The 20504-nt window shown below is 43.2% G+C and overlaps 1 protein-coding gene across 10 annotated transcripts in view; it reads right to left on the bottom strand.

Annotated features, from left to right (window-relative positions):
- The window catches only part of KDM2B (lysine demethylase 2B), a 125947-nt gene that overhangs the window by 62179 nt on the left and 43264 nt on the right, over positions 1-20504 (bottom strand). For 8 of the 10 annotated variants that reach the window (XM_040609970.1, XM_040609963.1, XM_040610018.1 and 5 more), the window contains 3 exons: positions 14478-14571; positions 13415-13568; positions 1740-1855 (listed from right to left, as the gene is read on the bottom strand). In XM_040609970.1, the coding sequence (XP_040465904.1) occupies positions 1740-1855; positions 13415-13568; positions 14478-14571 (364 nt within the window). Of the gene's footprint in view, positions 1-1739; positions 1856-13414; positions 13569-14477; positions 14572-15315; positions 15340-17870; positions 17989-20504 lie in introns of those variants that run through there. The other 2 variants (XM_040610028.1, XM_040610038.1) reach the window with 2 other exon arrangements.

The following is a 20504-nucleotide window of genomic DNA, read 5'->3' as shown; positions in this document are numbered from 1 at the left end:
GAAAAAACTTGTTACCTTCCCATTTCCATTGATGTCTGTGGGGAAGATTACTTGTTGCTGGCACAGATCCTTCCTCTCAGTCTCCTCTTCCCCATTCTCCATGCAAGTTGCCTGCGCTAGCATCCTTCCCAGCAACAACACACCCTCCCCTTATACACCTGCAGCATATATATCTGGCATATATTGCTAATTCTTCTCTACACTCACTCTGAAAACCTTCCTACGCCTAGCACCTCTGTCTAGCCACAGTGGACCCCTTCATGCTTCTGCCATCTTAATTTTTTCCTGTCCATGTTCCTTTATGCTTACTTAGAGACACTTGACATTCTAGCCTTGGGACACCTATTCAAAACCAGGCTGAACTTCGCTCTGGTCTTGACCTTCACTTCTGCTCTCTGCTACATTCCCTCTGTTCTAATTTCCACAATTTCAGCTTTTGTCTTCATCTCTCTTCCACTAAGAACTCATTTTTCTGCTTAATATTCCTTCTCTTCATTAAAATCACTCCAGGAAACCAACTGCTCCTACCACTGTTCTGCAATGTGAAGATTTACTAGGCCTTGTACCCCCTGCAAAGTAAGGGACACTGAGGGAAGGACACCCTTCCTCTCCCTGAGTCAAAGCAGTATTTCCAAACAACACGTATTTGCTTCAAGCCTATGCACTCTCACTGCAAAGAAAGCAATTTGGGGTAAAAAACCACTTAGAGCCAGCATTGTACCCTCTTAGAGGCGAACAACAGTGAACCATATTGATGTCCAAGACATACCATTTCAAGACTTTTTAGTGAACAATTGCAACTTACTGACATTTTGCCAGCCCAAATCTCCATTAACACCACAGCTGACACCTGTGCCAGTGGTTTACCAGCACTGTCTCAAAACAACACCTCTAGAACAGTCAGCCACAAAACATCCCCATCTGAATTGGCACATACCATGGTCCATTTTTGCATCAGAAAGCTGTGATTGCCTTGCATAGTTTATTTAATAGCCTATTAAAACAGTGGCGCTTCCTTCAGATTCTGCTGCTTCATGAAACTGCAAAGTACACGATGAGTAGGGACGACTAGGTCTCCTGTTTATTAATCAAGGATAAAGTTTTCATTGCCGACAAAGAGGCCACACAGCAAACTCCTCCAAGATGTTAACACTTTTTCTATCAGGTAGATGCTACAGCTAGATGAACATCACAATGTTCAGATTGATGTCCCATCCCAGATTCTGTTTCAAGAAATTCTTGCATCGTATTAAATCACTGCAGAAGAAAATCCTGCAAAGTACAGAAGATGTCGTTTCACACACAACTTCTGTGCAGCTTTGTCAGTTCAGCTGTGGACAGCAGAACCATCCCAGTCCCACTAGCTCTCCAGGTTCAGGTATCCATTCCAGGTGTGCACAGAGATAGGCAGGGGGTTACCAGAAGTACTGGTACAAAGGTGTGTAAAGTGCAGTATGTTTTTGTGCAAAAGGGAAGGAAGGTGTTTTATGAAAGTTTAACAGGCAGGCAAAAGACACAGAAGGGACAAGTCTGTGGGAAGTAGGGAAAAACAGATGAATAAAACCGACTAAAAATAGCCAGCATTTGAAAGTCTCATGACTTCACATTTACCTCGTTTCAACAACTGACACGGAGATCCCGTCAGTTCTTGTTTGTCAGAAGGGAATACGAGGGAGCAACTATGACAGATCATAGTCACAAAGAACTGTTCAGTTAAAAAGAGAATCAAGTATCCTTACCCTTGTTCTGTCCTCAATTTCATAGATGCGAAGCTGCATGGGAACATTAAAGCTATGCAGGATATTTCCACCAAACACCAGAGAATCTACTGGAGTATAAACCGCATGTATCCACCCTAGAGAGGGAAAGCAAAGAACTGAGAATGCCTCATGCTATGTAGTATTACAAAGCAATTTATAATCAAATTTTAACAACACCCTGAATCCCGTTCTGCGAGGGGACGAGAGGTTAAAGCAGTGAAAGGTTAAATGCTATGCTCATAGCCACACTTTTAAGACTAGTCATAGCAGAAGAATGGCATTTTATGATGTACAGTCTTATAACCCTCTGTAAATTGGGTTCTTCTGTTTATTCACAGAACAGTTACAGTGTTTACTGAGAACACGCAAGCTTGTGACTCAACCATATCCGTGACTAAGAAGTAAATTCAGTCTGTGCAATACACTTAGCTCTCAGATGTATCTACTGGCACCTCCAGTAGGGTTGCAAATCATGTTAGCAGCGGTGGTGGGCTAGGGCTGTGGAACCGGACTGAGTCACATCAAACTTCTTTCACACCAGCACCAAAGCACACATGTTCAGATGTCAACAATTTCAAATTATTACCAGGCCTCCTTCAGAGGTTAAAGTTTCATATCCTATTATCAACTTCCTGAAGCAACAGAAAAATCTTTTTCACTGCAAGCCTCAAGTTAAGGGATTTAACATTTCTAGTACTGGAGCTGACAAGACTTCCAACCCAATCCTGCAAGGGACTGAATTCATTTCACAGGCTCCAAAGCAAGGGAAGAATTTTCTCTCACAACGAAAATCCAAGCATAGCAATTCAGGCAGCCACACACCAGCCCTTCTGCTTCTGTATTGTTTGCTTGGTATGTCAGCAGCTGAAGGACTGGCTATGCAAGACTGTAGCCTCTGATCTCTGCAGTGAAAAAGGAATTGATCTTGCTAATGATCTGGGACCCACAGAGACCTGACACTTTTTTTTTCTTCTTTTTTAATGAAAAGCATTACAATTTATAAACCAGCAGACAGCAAAGCAACATAGGGGGCAGTCAATTTTCTCCTAACTGTGCAGTACTTTCCATTAAAGCTGTGGCAGCTCTCCTTCACTTCAAGATCAGTGAGGGAGCAGGAAAATGCTGTTCAGCCTAAAGGGTTCTCCAGCTATCAGCCACGAAAGCTCTCCTCCACAACAATCTTTACACTGTAAAAGCCTGCAAAGCTGTATCTGAGAAGTCCTTGAGCCACAGAACTGAGCCTTTTATTTAAGGGCATATTAGTAGGAGTGAGCAGAAAGGAAAAGAAAGGAAAGCACTACAATTTCTCCCTGGAAACACAAGCTCACCACTCTGGATATATTTTTCTGAATTTCAGAATCACAGAACAGTTGAGGTTGGAAGGGACCTCTGGAAGCTCAACTCCTCTGCTTGCACAGGACCACCTAGAGCTAGCTGCCCAGAAAGACATCCAGATGGCTTTGCAGTATCTCCTAGGATGGAGACTCCACAACCCCTCTGGGCAACCTGTTTCAGTGCTCAGTCAGTTTACGGGTCTGATTCCACATGATAAATGTGACACATATAAAAAAGCAGGTGGCTCATAGCTCTGGATGCTTTCAGCATTATTGCATGTTTCCTGCTCCAGTTAGTATCATTTCAGTTAGAGTCTCACTCACAATAATCCAGCCTGTTTATTACTTCCAAATCAAGAACAACAAATTAGAGAGGAATTCTTTTTTCATGTAGAGGTAGAACGGCTGCTATATACATCAACACTGTAAGAACCCTTTATGGTTGAAGCAGTTCACCACCTCACATGAAATAGATCAGTCTGTACTAAGAGCAAACTATTGGAAAAATAAATAATTTTCCTGATCCTAGTCTCTGGAAAGGAAAAAAGATCTAAGGTCAATGAAGTTGGGGCCACTGCTTCCATTAAGTAATCAAAGATTTATGTGGTTGGGGGAAAGAACGGAAACCACATGCTGAAGCAAATCTGTTGCTGGGTCCCCGAAACCAACCTACAGGATAGGTGCTGAAACAGAAGGTCAATTTGTGTGACAATTCACTTTAATTGTTGGTTTGAGAGATGAAAAATATGAAACTTGAAAAAGTAAAATGACTTGTCCATGGCCACACGACTGAGCGGTGGCAGAAGACAGGTCAGAAACAGCCAATTATCAGCAGAACATCGAAGAGTCCTCACCGCTACATCCCACTGCAGTTCTCTCAGCACAGATCAGTCAATGTACAAACATACTGGAGCTGGCAGATGCATCAAGTTGCATTGGAATGATCAATGTAATTCTAAATACAATTTGTTATTGAGTATTTACAACTTCAGTAAAATGAGTAACGGAGCTAAAACCCGGCTTTCTAGTCCTATATGAAAGGTATAAAAATATGTCTAAGAAATAAAATGAAAACCCATCAATGCAGGTGTTGCTCAAGTGTATGCTTTTACTACAACCACACAGTAGCTGCCTCCTACAAACTGTATTTTCTCAGTGAAAATTTCACAGTGGAGTGCAGTTGGTTTCTTTGTTTCTTGCTCTCTGGGTTTTGACTCCCATCACACTTTCCCTGTCCTCTTGACTCTGCCCCCACTAGATGCCAAGGGTCTTTGTGTTAATAACTGCTACATTTCTGTGATAGCAGTCTGAGTATTTGGGGGAGAAATGTGAAAGGATCTATCACAGGCTTGAGACAATGCTCCAACAAATGCCATCTCAGACATGACAAACCCTCAATAGAAATATTAACAAACATGAATATAGTTTTGATCCTGTATTGTTGAAGAGCTGGAGGTACAAACTGAAAGTCCTCTAAAGTATCTGAGACAACCTCTGGTTTTGCGGATAATGTATATAATTCCCTACTTAAATTTATAACCCAGGCCTAAACTCATCTTACAAACAATTAGTACTTTCAACTCCTACCTTCTGACTAACTAAACATTAGGTCCTTCAAGATGCACACATTTCTAACAACAAGATGGAAAATACTGCTTTTTATGACACAGTCCTCAATAACAAAACCTTGCAATAATGAAGCACTAAAACTCATCAGGCCTGGGAAAATAAAAACAAACTAGAGACCAAGCAACAAACAGGAAGTCACTAACTGTAAAATTATTGGGAGTAAAGTTCCTACCCCTAGCCAAAGAAGGGTATAGGAGGATTTCCAGGTATAGCTCAAAGATGGTCAAGGATGATGTCTGTAGGTACCATCCCTTCACTGTTGAACAGTGCTGAGCTAGGCACACAGCTAAGCCCCAAGGAATCCCCAGATCTCCAGCAGTTCATGTGGTCCCATGTGCAGGATCCAGCTCACAGCCCCACTACCAGCTACAGGACACAGCCCTGTCAGAGGAGTCACCTGCTCCTAAGATAGATTCTGGCCACTCAGCTGTATAGCGTTTTTCAGTCACACTGCATCCCAAAATAGTTTCAACTTGCCTGAGGAACATACGCGCAATATTGAAACTGCAGAGACATAAGCACCAAGAGGTGTATTCCAAGGACGTAGGACACTATGGGCAAGATTAGACAAAACAAGATGGAGAATTGACAAGGTAGAAAACCAGAGGAAGATTGGCATAGACATTACAAAGGAAAAAAAATAAGAATCTCCTGTTCTAATATTAACAAGGCTGTGTACAGAGAAAAACTGAAGAGGCCAGCACCAGAAAAGTAGAAATAGGAAGAAACAAGAGATGAGCAGAAAACAGGAAACTGTTTCCATGAGGGTAATATATTGTGGAAATGAGCTCTGAGAACAGATAAGCTTGGATGGCTCATTCAATTCATTCCCACAGCTTAGATACAAGCACGACTCAGAAATAAACTGAGGAGGATAAATGTTCATTGTGACCATTTGCAAATAAGAACACCCACCTCCTAAGCTTCCCAATTACAAAGGTTTTTAAAGAGGAAGATAGACCTCCAGAACAGAAGCAAGCTGCCTGTATGCATAAAACAAAAAGGATGGCCAAGGGGACTGCTTTAACATCATCCACACCAACATGTCCCATCTGCCCCACCTTCAGCTACGCCGTTACTTTTTTCCAGATGAATTGACAGGCTGTTGACACGCACGATCATGTCACTATGCTGGACAGCCCGTCATGTCTGCTCACGCATGTCTGCATTTTTCAGCTCTCACAGCAAAAACTTGCCACATAGCTACCAATAGACACCTCTGAAACAAGTGTCATCAATTCTCTCTTCAGTGACCGCTTTCTACTATTTACATAAACCCTGGTACTACTGCACAACCCTGTATGGTTCATGGGTTAGTCCAAGACAGGAGATAACATCTCTCCCCTTGGTAATACTCTCAAAAACTGTAATATTCTTAAAAAAAAAAAAAAAAGGCAACACAGAATAAAATGCTATAACTTTAATTTTATCCTTAATGAAGCACTGGAATAACATCAGAACAAATGGATTAAGGACTGAAAAAGTCAAAAGTCAGTGGAATAAGATATTGTTCATTTTTGGCTGAAAGACACAAACAAAAGCACCTGCTAAATATTCTCTAAGGCTACAATTAAATCCCATAGATGAAAGAAAGACATACCCTGTGTGGCTTCAAGGATTAGTCACGAACTAGAAAACTCTTCCTCATGGGGGACCAGTTTCAAACCAACCTGTGCTGGCAGTGGTAATGACTGAGTGAACGTGGAACCAGCCTGCCCTTCCTTCGCAGGCTGGTCTTACAGCTCATGGCTACAGCACACCCTCAGTGCGACACAACGGCCACTGCATGGTCCTGCCTCGTGAGCACAGTACTTCAGACCACACACCAGCAACAAGCTCAGCTAAATGGGGACAGATGGCTTTGGGAGTACAGACACTGTATAGTCACTGTTCACAACCCTCATTTCAAGCCTCAACAAGATGACTGTCCGTTCACTTATGGGTTTTATTTCAGTTCTTGGTGATTTATGAGTATTTTTCCCCAACACAATCCTAGTTTCTGAAGGCAAGCCAACACTGAGCAGGAATTCTGTTCAGGAGGCTCAGAAATACCCTCAGCTGAATTACAGTTACAAATTATTCCACCACTCCTAAGATGCACTTCAATATTTAGATGTTATCATCTCTAGTAAATCAAGAAGGTAAAATTAACAGTAACAAAAGCTTTTCTGAACAGTTAAAAGAAAGATACAATCTCATTATCTTTTGAATTTTATAAAACAAGTATTATTAAACATTGCAAACTTGTTAGAAGATTTCAGGGGCCTGCAAATTCCTACTGTATCTTCAAGGATGCAATCATCCATCTGAGAATAATAGAAGAGTATTAACTTATAAAGCTAAGGGGCAAACAGACTACAAGCTCCAAGCCAAAACCATGGTATGTCTGTTTTCATTAGTAACTGAGCAGATATTTTGCTATGTGATATAGAAGGCATACATATTTTTCTGCAATGCTACAGCAACTTGGGGCGGAAAAGATGAAATATATATGTCTCAAAAATAAAAAGTGACTGAAGAGATAACCTTAGAGTAGGCACTGCTAGCAAATGAAACGTTATTTCTCTCACCTCAAAAGAAGAATGATGACATCATAGTAGTGCCCACAACCAAATATACCAAGGAAACATCATGTTTACATTTTAAAACAAAACAAAAAATTACTAATTTTGCCCTGGTAGTACAAGTAATACAGCAACTCTCAATCTTACATCATTTGATAACAATTAGGTAGAGCACTGCAGAGGAATAGGACTAAAAATCCGACATTATGCTGTCACCTTCTATCTGAAAGCAGACACTCAAGGCAAAAAGCTCTCCTCTCTGATCCTCTTCGTTGATCTTCATCACTTGGTCCCTAAAGGTTCCAGGCATGGAGCTTCCATTAATGTCAGTGGAAACTCCCAAAATGGGAAAAGCTAACAGCAACCAAAAATAGCCAGGCAGCTATGCAGCCCTAGCACAACTCCCTGCAAAAAATTTACCAGTCAGATTTTAATAGCCTGTCATTCTCCTTGATATAAAGACTATATGCTACCTTCTGGCCCCATCACATAATAATTCATCAAATACTGACTGGCATAGCAGAGGTGACCTAAGACCGCACACTCGTAAAAGGCAGAATCCTACTGATAACCACCAATACAATATTTGAAGCACTTTGAATCCTTGCAAATAGCTGCCTACTGTCTAGCATAGAACATCTCTTTCTGTCCACTTGCCTTCCTAAAAACAGTCACCTGAGAAAAGTCATTATTTCTTTGCATTTGACTGGAAACAAAGAACTTTGGAGGACTCTCATGTTACCATAATCACCACAGATCAGCGAGAATATTTTGTTAAGACTGTGGCTCATTCTTCAGCTCTCAAGAAATTAAGAGAGACTATAATAGCATGTTTCCATGTCAAAGGCCCCAAAGTGCATTATAAAGAACATAAGAAAAATTAACCAAAACAAACAGCTTACTCCTCAGTGGAACACGGCCAACTCCAAGCTGAAACACAACTGTTATAAAACAGCACGCAGCAACAGTAGCGAGAAGTTTGAAGGATCCAGAAAGAAACACCATGCCCAGCTGACAGTAAGCTACCCTGTCTGGATTTTGATCATGAGAATGTCTAATAAATCAGCACTGCAAAAGTATTCTACAATATCTAATGGCTGTCCATTATTCAATTTTCAAAAATAACAAATGCACGGTGACTTCTTGGCCCATTATTTTATGGACCATGTAGTGGTCTGTTATTGAGACCATTACAGTCAGATTTAACAAATAGACAAAAGCCACTCAAAATGACCTGGCTACTTGAGGATTTGTGCTCCCCCACAAACATAGCTCTCTAAGCTACCAGTTCACACAGAGCACATCACCCCGTCTCTTCAGTATCCTCACATTAAAGCTACATATTTGGAAAGCCTACAGTAAAAACGCCCATGCAGAGTCAGCCCAAAGACATACCTGCTCATGTGTCTACTGCCTCTGACTGGCAGCAAAAGATTGGAAAAAGACTGTAAGAAACAGGATGATGACAGTAACCCTTGGTGGTATTAGCCCTCTTAGGCCAAAGGAACCAAAACCAGTATGTTTGAACACTTTTTTAGACACACCACATTGCAAACCCTGGAATCACATTGCATCCACTGTGAGCGTGGCAACTTCCTGGGAGGTCAGAAAAATTGGTCTTCACAAAAAAATAGAAAAAAATCCAAGTTTAGCCATGTTGTGGCAGTAATAATCCAGAACAGGCTCAAGTTTGACTTTTCAAGACACATGATTACACTCTTACTTCACAACACTAACAGAGACAAATACTGCAAGACAAACTTTCCACAAGAGATTACTAGTTGGCCTGCTTTTGTATCTCCCAATTTTGCATGTGCAAACTCTTGAATTTGAAGTGCAAGTGTCTACACCAAGCACATACACACATGCATGAAAGAAAAGGTAATTTTTTTTAGAAAAGATATCTGGCAGGAAATTGAGAAAAAAAATAAACAAGCTTAACATATTTCAAACTACCGCAAGATCTTGTTTGTAGAGGACAACAGGGAAGGAGAGGAAGGACACGTCAGAGCTCCATCACTTACAATCAAAATTACATACTCAGCAGGACTAAAAGACTCAAAAAAGCAAGTGGATTGGAAAAGGATGAAGTTTTCATTTTGTCTATGTTTAGTTTTAAGCTTTGGTTTAGGTAACAACAGTGATATTTAAGAGTACACAAGAGAAACTAACATGGTGTTCAGAGAATCAAGACTGAAGGGAATTCAATGCATAATGCACCACTTGAAGAAAAACAAGTGCAAGGATAGAAGTAAAAGATGGTTTACAGAGCATAAAGACTGGAGTGGCAGGTGAAGGGCAAACAAGGAGAGAGAAAAGGTTCCAGTGAAGTTATGCAGTGATGTAGAAGGATGTACTACATTTTCATACACCAGTTGCAAAAACCACCTCTTTGAGCATCTTCAACACTGACAATCAACTCCAATAGTCTTGCTTTCACTGGTTTTCTAAAGAAGGGAACATTTCACTCCCTCCAGCACCTCTGCTGACAAGTTGTTGGTTACTGTGATCTCCAGCACCCACTGGTGGTCTCTGTTTTGAGACTAGAAGGGCAGGTGGGACAATCTTAAAAGGAGAAGCACTAAAGATATTTAAAAACTGGGTAACACATTGGCATTAACGTAGTGAGCTGTACTTCATACAGGCTGTAGGGGAGCAATCAGGACGTAACAGAACAAGTGGCTGCATACAAGCCAGAAACATGTGCCTACAGTAATCCTGAGCTGTAGAATCTGAGGGATGCTGCCCAAACACGGGTTCTGTGTGTTCCTAGTGCAGTGATCAGACATATCTAAACTACTTCTCCATAACACCACCAGAATGGATTCCCAGCAGTTCACTTCACACATCCTCCCTGCAAGTCATCACTGGATACACACACAGTACAGAAGAAAGCTACAGCGCAAATACTGAACAACCTCTAGATTTGATTGTGACTGATTAAATTTTGTTGTTTCCCTACTGAGACAGTAACTGAGCACTGAGATTATGCTTTTCCTCTTCCAGATCATCACGGTCTATTCAGGAAAGAAGCTAGCAGCACACTCGATAAAGAATTTCCCTTCCATTTGGCATACGGGTCAGATATGCAGCATCCACTGTCCACTATACCAAAGTAAGATGTGTTACCTTGACCAGATTTCATCTGTGTTGAACACTTAACCATATGAAAGATTAAACATTGCTGATAGTAACATACACAGTGCAAACACCCCAGGGCCACTCTTTACTAATGTCTTCCTGCATAAGGACAAGTTGTCTCCCATGCTGGGAAAACAACAGTCAGATTTCTACAGGGGGGTCAGAGGGAATAATCTGCTGACACAGGTAGCAACTATAGCTTCCTCCCTTCTTGAACCTTCAGCTGTTTAAACATCTTGAATCTACACCTGGCCATAAACCTCATCATGGCACAATGTGGTATATTTCTCAATCAACAATTATGCTGACGTAAGTTTAAACAATTATATTAATGGAAAAGGCCAGGTTCCTAGTTGATTTTCTCATTTTACTGCAGACTTTACCAGATTTGATCATCCTTGACTCATCAGTGGGAACCAGTAAAGTGGGAGGTGAGAACTTGTAACAGTGCATCGGTTGTTTGGAGAAGTCTTATGGGGCCATCAGGAGTACAGCCTGGCTCCTACACAAGACCCCCCCCACACTATCCCTCAGCATCCCAGCAAACCTCCCCCCACTCCATCCTTTGGAGGCAATCCTAAAATGCTGCAAGATGCACCTTGGCCCATACAGAACGACTCACTATGCAGACAATACTTTGCTCAATTTCTCTTTGATACCACAGCTGTGATCATGCCTCTCAGTACGTTGCAGGATTAGAGGCACAGGTAGAAATTAACTGGTTTAAACTTAATCCTGAAAGGATGATGGCAGTGATGGAGAGGAAAATACCCTGAGGCCCTGGTGAGCACTATAATTATGCCTTCTGTAAGAATAATTCCCACTCTTGTCCAAGTGGTCTGTAGTTTCAGGGATTTACTGGATCGACTGCTGATCCTGGATTGTCAGAGAAACCTTCATTCTCCCACAAGCCTATGATCTCACTCCCTCATGTGTCTTTTAACAGTCTTCTCTACCTAGTTCACCCTTACACTGCTACGGTATAATTACATTTGTAGGACCAACCCCCAAAATTACTTGAAAACAGGAGCAGAGAAGGATATTTTATGGAAAAGGCCCTTTGCTGAAACGTTCTCCATTCACAATCCAGCTAAACACTAGCTGTATCACTCTACGCTTATGTGACCAGACCTGTAATTAAGTTAATTTTCCTCATGGATGAATTGGGGTTGGTCAAGAGTTTATCAGGCTCAGTTGAAAGTATGGGACACACCCATTACCAGAACCTAAACATTATGAACGCTTGTAAAATACATACAAAACACATTCAAACAGTAACTAATGTGATATGCGCACAAACCAGGGCAAATAGGTCAAAGGAACTGACCTGTTCTACACAGCTATGCTCAATTCGCTGACCTAGAACAGCTTTCAATTAGGCATTCCTATACTTCCAAAAAAACACAGAAATAGCACCCTTTCACATAAATAAGAGATTTGCAAATAAGTTTTCTAAACAACACAGAGCAGAGGAAAACACCTTGAATCCATGAGGTGCTAACAGAGAAATTATTCATATATGCCTTTCAAATATTGCATAGAGCCTCAAATGTCTGAGGTACTGGTGTTTCTGTACTTTGGGCTTTCCTAAGAAAACAGAAACTACAGTCAAAAACCACATTTGGCATCACTTCACTTCAGCCACCATGTTGCAGCTGTGTCCTGTACAAGCTCCCACAACTTGCTGTATTCCAACTGCCGATCATGACTAAACTAACATACAGAAAGTCTTATTCATAGGAGGCTGTTCACAGGGGAATGAAGATAAATACAAAGATGCAGTAACAGGATCTAAGCAAACAGCGCAGGCACATTCAAACACCCAGTTCAAACAGTAACAGCACATTCTGACCCGTTTCAAGGGAAGACCTAATTCCTTTAATGGATTAACTCCTCCACTCTCAAAGTCATTTTGCCTGTCACCTCCCAGGCTGATTCTTACCAAATACTTAAAAATGTGCAAATTTTTTGCCTTCACCTGATACCAACAATGCTCCCTAGTTGGCAAGAACACTGTCACTGTCTTCACATCACCTGCATTCTCTCTGTCTCCAGGACTAAAAAAAATAATAATCCCATCTCCACATAGTAATTCTAGAGCTGACAAACCACCAATCTGTCTTTCTGTCATGTAGAAATGATACTTATATTTATTTCCTTGGTAAGATCCACTGGACAATGTGTTATATCATTATAAACAAACTTGTAGTCCCACAACAGTCAAAGAAAGCAAAGTCTCATATCATCTTAAATGAGGAGTGTTACAGATTGCACCATCCTTAACCCAATTTAGGTATGAGCAGAAAGGGCTGAAGCCACCAGCCTGCAAAGCAGCAACTGTTTGGTTGATTTGCAAGAAGAGCCTGAATCATGCAACACAGCTATTGAGGTGGGCAGTAGTGTAAAAATTAAGTGTGGCTGGGCTACTGGAATATGTCCAGGTTTAGCACAATCTCCATCAGCAGAAATTCTGAAGAGTTACGGCAGTAAAATAAACTTATTTCCCCAAGAAGTAACCCTGAGGGAGCACAGCACCTGCTCTTCCATGTACTAGAATTTCCATTGAGCTCCATCAGGGAACCGAGACCCACCTCTGGCTACAGAGGCAAACTGAACTGCAGATAAAACCTGCCAGAACAGTTCACAAAACCAGTAAAATATTTTTCCAAGAAAGCTAACAATCGCAAAAGTAAGTATGACTCTGATGAGATGTGGTGGACTGACAGCCCCAGAGAACCAAGTCCTCTTTCTTTTTCCCTGGTATAGCACAAGTAATCACTGCACACGCTTCCTCACAGTACATTTTTCATCAGTCTGGGATGGGTCAATTTCTGGAAAATTAGGTGCGTTCAGTGCCTAGCCTTTCTTTCACCACAGCAAATAAAGAGGTCACTACAGGGTTTATATGTGAAAAATTGTTTTGCAGAGAACTGTTAGTCAAACACAATTCCAGTGATTCCAAAACCAGTTAGTTAACAGGCAATACCTGAAGGAATGAAGAATGTATAGCCTTGTTTCAGCTCAATTCTTTGGCATCGTTCCACCCTGTCTCCCAGAAAGATATCACTTTGCTTTCCTGAGAGAACCCATTCTTCATAAAGTTCTAGATTCTGCAGAGTAGGCGGAATCAGCCAGAAGATCTAAAAATAAAACAAAGATTTAACTATTATCAACAGTAAACAAAAATAAATAGCTGAGAGATTCCAACAAGGTTATCATGTGTTAAACAAATGAACGTGTAACACCAAGCCTGCTTTCTGCATAAAACACGTGTTTTCCAGGTGTTGCACACAGAAGCAAACAGCAGCAGCAATTAGTCCATGTACTGGAAGAGGCAAGATAACTGCCAGTTGCCATCTCTCTTCCATGAAACATCTTACTCAGAAGATGTCTCCAGTTTACTTTCAGTTCAAAACAGTGCATTGGTATAGTACAACTTCATTGGACTATACAGATGAACAGTATTCGTACCACAAAGATGTTCAATCTGCTGTATTTCAGTTCCCACCATAGGCTGCCTATACTACAAGTGGGAAAAGCAACCTACAACAGTAAAGATGAGAATGTAGCCATAATGCTGTGTATTTTAATGCTTCTGTATCCTGTGATATTTTAGTTCTGACATAGCGTGCATGTGCACACTAAAGGAACAAGGAATCTCTAGAAGGAAACAGAAGCCCCAGCTACAGAAGGAGACTTGTGAGGGCACTCCTGACACAACAAGGGTACACACAGCCACATACTCACTGCAAGACACTTCTAAACCATGCAGCAACATCACGCCTAAAAGCACCACCAACAGCAAATAACACATTTGATATTTCAAATAAATCACTCATTTGTTTCACAAAGGTGAATGGTGTCCTCCTAGTTCAGCAAATGTACATCAACAAAGCTAGCCAAAACAGACTAATCACTGACTAGCTGCCCCCCTCCTCCAAAAAAAACCACCACCCCACAGTAAGAGAGAAAAATAAAAAGAAAGTAACCCCTTCCTTCCATAAGAGACACAAAGACATAAAAACAAACATGAAACAAGGTTCACCTACCTTTCCCCCACGGAAAACGTGATACCACACTGAAGTGCCACCAAAATCAATATGAAAATCAGTGAAGCATCCTTTCACACTCATCAAACAGTACCTGTAAGCAAAGTGAAGGGCAAAAATGAATCAGGCTGAAACAGTATTTAATTTGCAGAGTGTGATACTGCTTCCACCAATTAAGTCTCTGCATTTATAGTACTGGGATTTGTCTCATGAAGTAACTATAACTAGGTTTCTGCTGAAAAATGTTTGAGTTTGCTATTCATACAAACGGAATGAAAGCTTTCAGAGTTAAGGAATGGAAAAACATTAAAAGTTATGCTGTTCAGAAATATTTCTTATGCCACTGCCAATCCCTGGGGTGATCTGTTTAATGCTCTCCTTTACCACTTGAGATTCATAACCTTCACCAGAAGTTGTATACAAATTGTTTCAAAGCGCAAAGTTTTGAAAAATCTAATTTGCTTATAAATCCTCCTGTATGTTCTTTACCTACTTGCCACTAATGCCATTTTTGCAAGGATTGGGGGACAGAAACCTCATTTGGCAAATTAACTCCTTTTTGTTCACATTTCTAGGCATTTCTGCAACAAAATACATAAAGGAACCAGCTGGCAGCATCATTAAGTATCAAATCCACTATTTTTTATGCCGTCTTGATTTAGGTATTCAAAGCAGTTTAAAGTCGGCATCGCTGGAAAGAGATACAAGAGCTCTCATCTCACTGCATGAATCTCAAGCCTCCAGCCACCATCTGTAACTAATGGCCGAATTACAGCCGCCCTTCTCACTATAGGCACCTTTGCAAACGCAGGAAACACACACCACTTAACCCACTAACCTCTTTTCCTTGTTCCGGTCTCCGTTTCATGGCTTTTTTTTTTTTTTTTTTTTTTTTTTTTTTTTTTTGGGGGGGGTTACGGAAACAGTACCAGAACGGGATTTGCAAAAAAAAAGAAAAAAGGTTTCATTTAACTGTATCTTTTTCTCATCACATTCAGGTAGAGAATCTCAGCAGTATGCAGACGGCGTGCAAAAGTCCCTCTAGATGATAGGCTGGAAAGGACCTTACCATGTGTCTGCAGAAGGCTGGCAAATCAGAGAGACTATAGGTACATAAGAGCCCGCTGCCTAGCAACCACATCCCGAGCTGGAGTTGACAGAATGATACGCAATGCTGTCATGAAGACAGTCCATTTGTGGGCTTCAAAAAAAGGTCCTATGCCTTCATCTCACAATTAAAACCTCTCCTTGTGCAATTACACGTCTCTGCTCTTGCCCACTCTGGAATTATTATTTTTTTTAATCCTTCAGAAGCAGGAAGAGAGCTTTTTCTGCCCCTGGGGTATTTCAGATGCTTCAAAAATCACAGCTAGCCAAGAAGCTGTCTAGACTCTCAATATGCTCCATTTCAAAATATGAGTCCTTCCCTCCCAAACACTTTTTTTTTTTTTATTTCTCCTTTTATGTTTTCTCTACCAAGATGTTGTTGATTACAAGTCTGATAGAATTTAAAAACAATAAAAGAAGCCCAGAAAGGAAGTTGCCTTTCTTCCAGCCAAACTGCAAAAAGTCACAGATTGAATAATTGCTCATAAAAAAACCCCAAAAAACACCACACAACAAAACATGGAAATTCTCAGTTTGTGGGCAGTGTTGAATAGTAGAGGTTCATGTTGTTTTAAAGTCAGAAAATTCAAATCCTTATGGAATCAATTATTTTCAGTTTCCAAAAGGTCAGATATAAAATACATCACACTAACAAAAATTTTCTAAGACAGTGCTGCCCACCAACAGTTACCCATTCATATTAAGAAATTCTGAAAGAACATAAACGGCCTGAGCATTAGCCGGTTTTATTTATTCCTCAAGTAGTCAATAATCTAAACTCAAAGCTGTTGATCTGTTTGTGTTCGGAAAGGAAACAACAGGATTCTCTGTCAAATCAAAATGCTTAAAATTTAATTTTGTGAGAAAACACCAAGGCAGATATAACTGAACATGCAACTCTTTTTCTTACTTGTTTTTCCCCATTTTCTCGAAACTCCTCTAAACACCACAATTTCCATTCCAATAAAGGTGGTTTTAGTGAAAGAGCCACATATGGTGATTAATAAAAACCTACAAAGCACTTGGAAAAAAAACCAGTTTTTCTTTCCATCCACAAATGAGCTATGCCATTTAATTTCTGCTGTTAATCTTACAGGCCTGCTTTTGTCCAACCCCAACAGCTACCGAAAGGCTCAGGAGCCTGAAAAAGCGATCTTCCGCCATATAGTAATCTCCCTTGTTGCCAGAGTCTGGCACAATGCCTTTGCATTGACCTCTACAGCTTCCTCTTCCAATGTACACCGCAGTCACATGGTCCCAGCACAGCTCCATGCCACAGCTAATCTTATACACTGCTCAGCTCCAACCTCAGCAAGCAGCTTCTCATCACTAACAGCTGCTAATTTGGGGAACGAGTCAACTTTTCAGTTTTTTCCATAACAAAACAAAAAAAAAAAGGGGGGGGGGGGGGGGACACGACACGGGGGACACACAGGAAGAGCCATAACACAGCATCCATGTTGAAAGAAATCTATAAACTACATCCCACTGCATGCTCTGGTCCCAGCTTTCTGCCTTCAGCGCTCTGGGCCAGAGCAGGTAAAGTGGCTTACAGGAACACAGTCCCAAGTCAGGCATGGGAAGACAATCTAACTATAGAGTTAGACACTAAAAAACCAGGCAACGCAAAAGATGCCCCAACTTTAATTTTTTTTTCACAACTGCTACCAATCCAATCCCTGCATACTCCACTTTATCTCCCTGCACAGCCTCAGTTAGGGTTTTAAAACATGCAGCTGCTTGTAATCTGTTGTGGGGGACCTTCCCTTCCCCACTGAAGAGTTTGTTTTATGGTCTTCACAAGCCTGAAATTGTTCGAGTTAATGTATTATTATTTTGGAGAAAGGGTTTGCAGTGTGGGGGGAAGGGGAACTTTCCCCCCAGAAATCTGGGGAAATTTGTAGAGAAACGATGCGAAGAAATATGGAGTAACCTGCAAACTCACAGGGAAGAACAAACACAGAAATCTCCAAAAAAGAGAGAGATGATACAAATGAAGCTAAACCACTAAGCAAACACAGAATAGCTGAGAACATAGAAACAACACAGAGACACCGCTCCATAAGCCAGCGCAGATACCACACTCCCAGGCAAACCCACAATGCACTCGCCACGCATAGCTACAAACCCGCAAGCAAACAGAGAAACAAAGACAGCGACAGACACGCCGGGATGCGAACGCACACACGCGCAGGCACACACACACGGGCAGGGGAATGCAGAGGCGCAACGTACATGCACATGAACTCGGGGGAGACGCGCGAGCACACGCAGAGGCAGCATTACCCTGAGCTTAGCTCCTTTTCTCTCGCAATAGGTACAGCGCACCATACGGCTCTATTCCCTCTGGCATTGCGAGGGCTCCCCTGCCACTGAGCTCAGCCCATAAACCACTCCCAAACCCCAGCAGAGGCTTCTGTTTTTTGTTCGGGCCAATGAGAAAAGTATAGCTCACTCTTCCTTCCTCCCAGGAGCAGCGCCGGCTGGTTGAAATCCCTAAGCCTGAAACCGAATACCACAAACCCATGAGCCAGCTGCAAGTGCCAAACCGGGGAAAAGGAGCAGGCCCCGCTCTGTGCATCGCTCTCTCCTCTCCCCAGGCGGGAGGGGTGCTCCTAGGGGTCGGGCGAGGGAGGCTGCGCCCGTCCCTGCCAGCATCCCGGCACCCCGGGGTCCCCCCTCTCCCAGGCCTCGCCTCACGGCATCTGGAAGCGGGAGCTGGAAGGACGCAGCAGGAAACAATAGCTACCTTTGGGCGACTCCGCACGCTAACGGCCTGACCCGCACCGAGCAACACTCCCACACTGGGGCCCTGTAACTGAAAGCCACAAATTACGCCGCAAGACAAAAGAAACCATTGTCACCCGGGAGACACGGGGCCAGCCCGCCCGGCCCGTCTACCGCTCCACCCCCGCCCCGCTCGGCCACCCCGGCCCCCGCAGCCAGCGGCCCCCCGCCGCGGGGCTCCCGCCGGCAGCCACCGGCCCCTCCTCTGCGGGGAACAGTCCCGGCTTCTCCTCAGGGAGGGCCCCGGTTCTCCCCTCAGGGAAAAGCCCCGGTACCCCCCTTCGGGGAAGAGCCCCGGCTCCTCCTCAGGACCCCAGCTGCCCCCTCAGGGATGAGCCCGGGCTTCTCCTCAGGGAGGGCCCCGGTTACCCCTTCGGGGAAGAGCCCCGGCTTCTCCTCAGGTCCCTGGCTGGCCCTCAGGGATGCGCCCGGGCTTCTCCTCAGGGAAGGCCCCTGTTCCCCCCTTCAGGGAAGAGCCCCGGCTTCTCCTTAGGATCCCAGCTGCCCCCTCAGGGTTGCATCTGGGCTTCTCCTCAGGGAGGGTCCCAGCTCACCCCCTGGGGAAGAGCCCCGGCTTCTCCTCAGTACCCTGGCTACCCCCTCAGGGAAGATCCCGGGCTTCTCCTCGGGGAGGGCCCCGGCAGCACCCACCTCCAGCCGCCGAGGCCGGCACTGCCCACCTTGGGCCCCTCCAGCGCCCCGGCCGGGCGGGCCCGTGCTCCGGCCGCCGGCCCCGCAGCCGCCCCACGGCACCAGCACACTCGGCCCCGTTCCCCGCTCAGGAGAGCGGGGCAACCCGGCTCTGGTCATTTTAAGTACAAGCAAACAGCCTACCAAAACTAAGTAGTCACTAATTATTACACAACGTGCATGAACCAGGCACTTCAAAAGCACATAAAGATCCGGTTCCTGCCCTGAGGGGGTTACGGGCTGAGCCATCAGACAAAACACACCACCCGAGGTAAGAGCTCGCCTATTTTCCACCATGCTCCAGAGGTTTCATAAAGCAACTGCAAGTGCCTCTCACAGATCACACCGGGCCCAAAGCCAGCGGCCACGCTTTCCCCATGCCGCCCATGTGGACAGTGTCCCCACCACTCATGCCACCACCACCCGTGGGGGCAATGCCAGGTGCTGGCCAGCAAACCCAGGCACCCACAGCCCACCCGGAGCAGCAGCGTGCACCCAGCGGCCCTCCCAGCCCGACACAAGCCTGCTGCACTGGGGAGATTACTTCTGAGCTTTAGGAATGAAGAGGCCTCTGTTTTGGTGAGAGTTTTTTTGGTGTTTTGTTATTTTGAGAGGGTTGTTTTGGTTTTGGGTTTTGGTGTTTGTGGATTTTTTTGATTGGAAGCTTCAATTTCTGAGAAGGCACCCACCACTGCAAGGAAAAGAATCAAGCTGCTAATTCACAGCGTGCCTGCCCCTGGAACAGCATTTTGGTATCTGTGAGAATGCAACTCCTCTCTCCATCCTTGTGACATGGCTGTTCAGCTGAAGGCTCACCACAAACCAAGTCCTTCAAGCTCTGCCTAAAGGAGGATTTGAGACTTAACGCACTGACTTGAAGACATTACCTTTTATTTACTTTGCTAGCTTGGAAAGTTTTAATGGGAACTTGTGCATATTGGTCTAATTTTCTTGTACTTAATTATTTTTATAGAGCGGTTTTGTATCAAAAGCAATTCACAAATGGCATACCAAGTGCATACAAATATCCCACATGCATAAAGCAGTGCCAGGTTGCGTTACGGGACCTGCAAGCTCCCTCAATTCAAAGGGCAATCTCTGTCTCAAGGGGCACACCCTCAGCTTCTAATTAGACCACAGCTCAGCAGAGCATTTTAGCATCTGTTTAAATCCATCCCTACTTAGTAAAGGAATGAATAGAAAGGAATGGATGTCTGAATAACAGCCTAGGAGAGGGAAAACAGGGCTAAGTACATGGTAACAGAGCAGCATCCTTCTGTGAACAGCTAGATGCTTCATACAAGATACCACTTCCTTAATTGAAAGCCAGCAGCAATATAAAGACCTATTATAGCAGTGCTTAGATATTTTAAGTAATAGGAAGAATTTTGAAGGCAAAAAGGGTGTTGTAGTGGCTGAGGCTTTCATTTTCATTTGTGCTAT

This window comes from Falco naumanni, chromosome 1, assembly GCF_017639655.2.
Source record: "Falco naumanni isolate bFalNau1 chromosome 1, bFalNau1.pat, whole genome shotgun sequence".
NCBI lineage: Eukaryota > Metazoa > Chordata > Aves > Falconiformes > Falconidae > Falco > Falco naumanni.
Note: the sequence above shows the minus strand (reverse complement) of the source record. Positions and strands in the feature narration are given on the sequence as shown.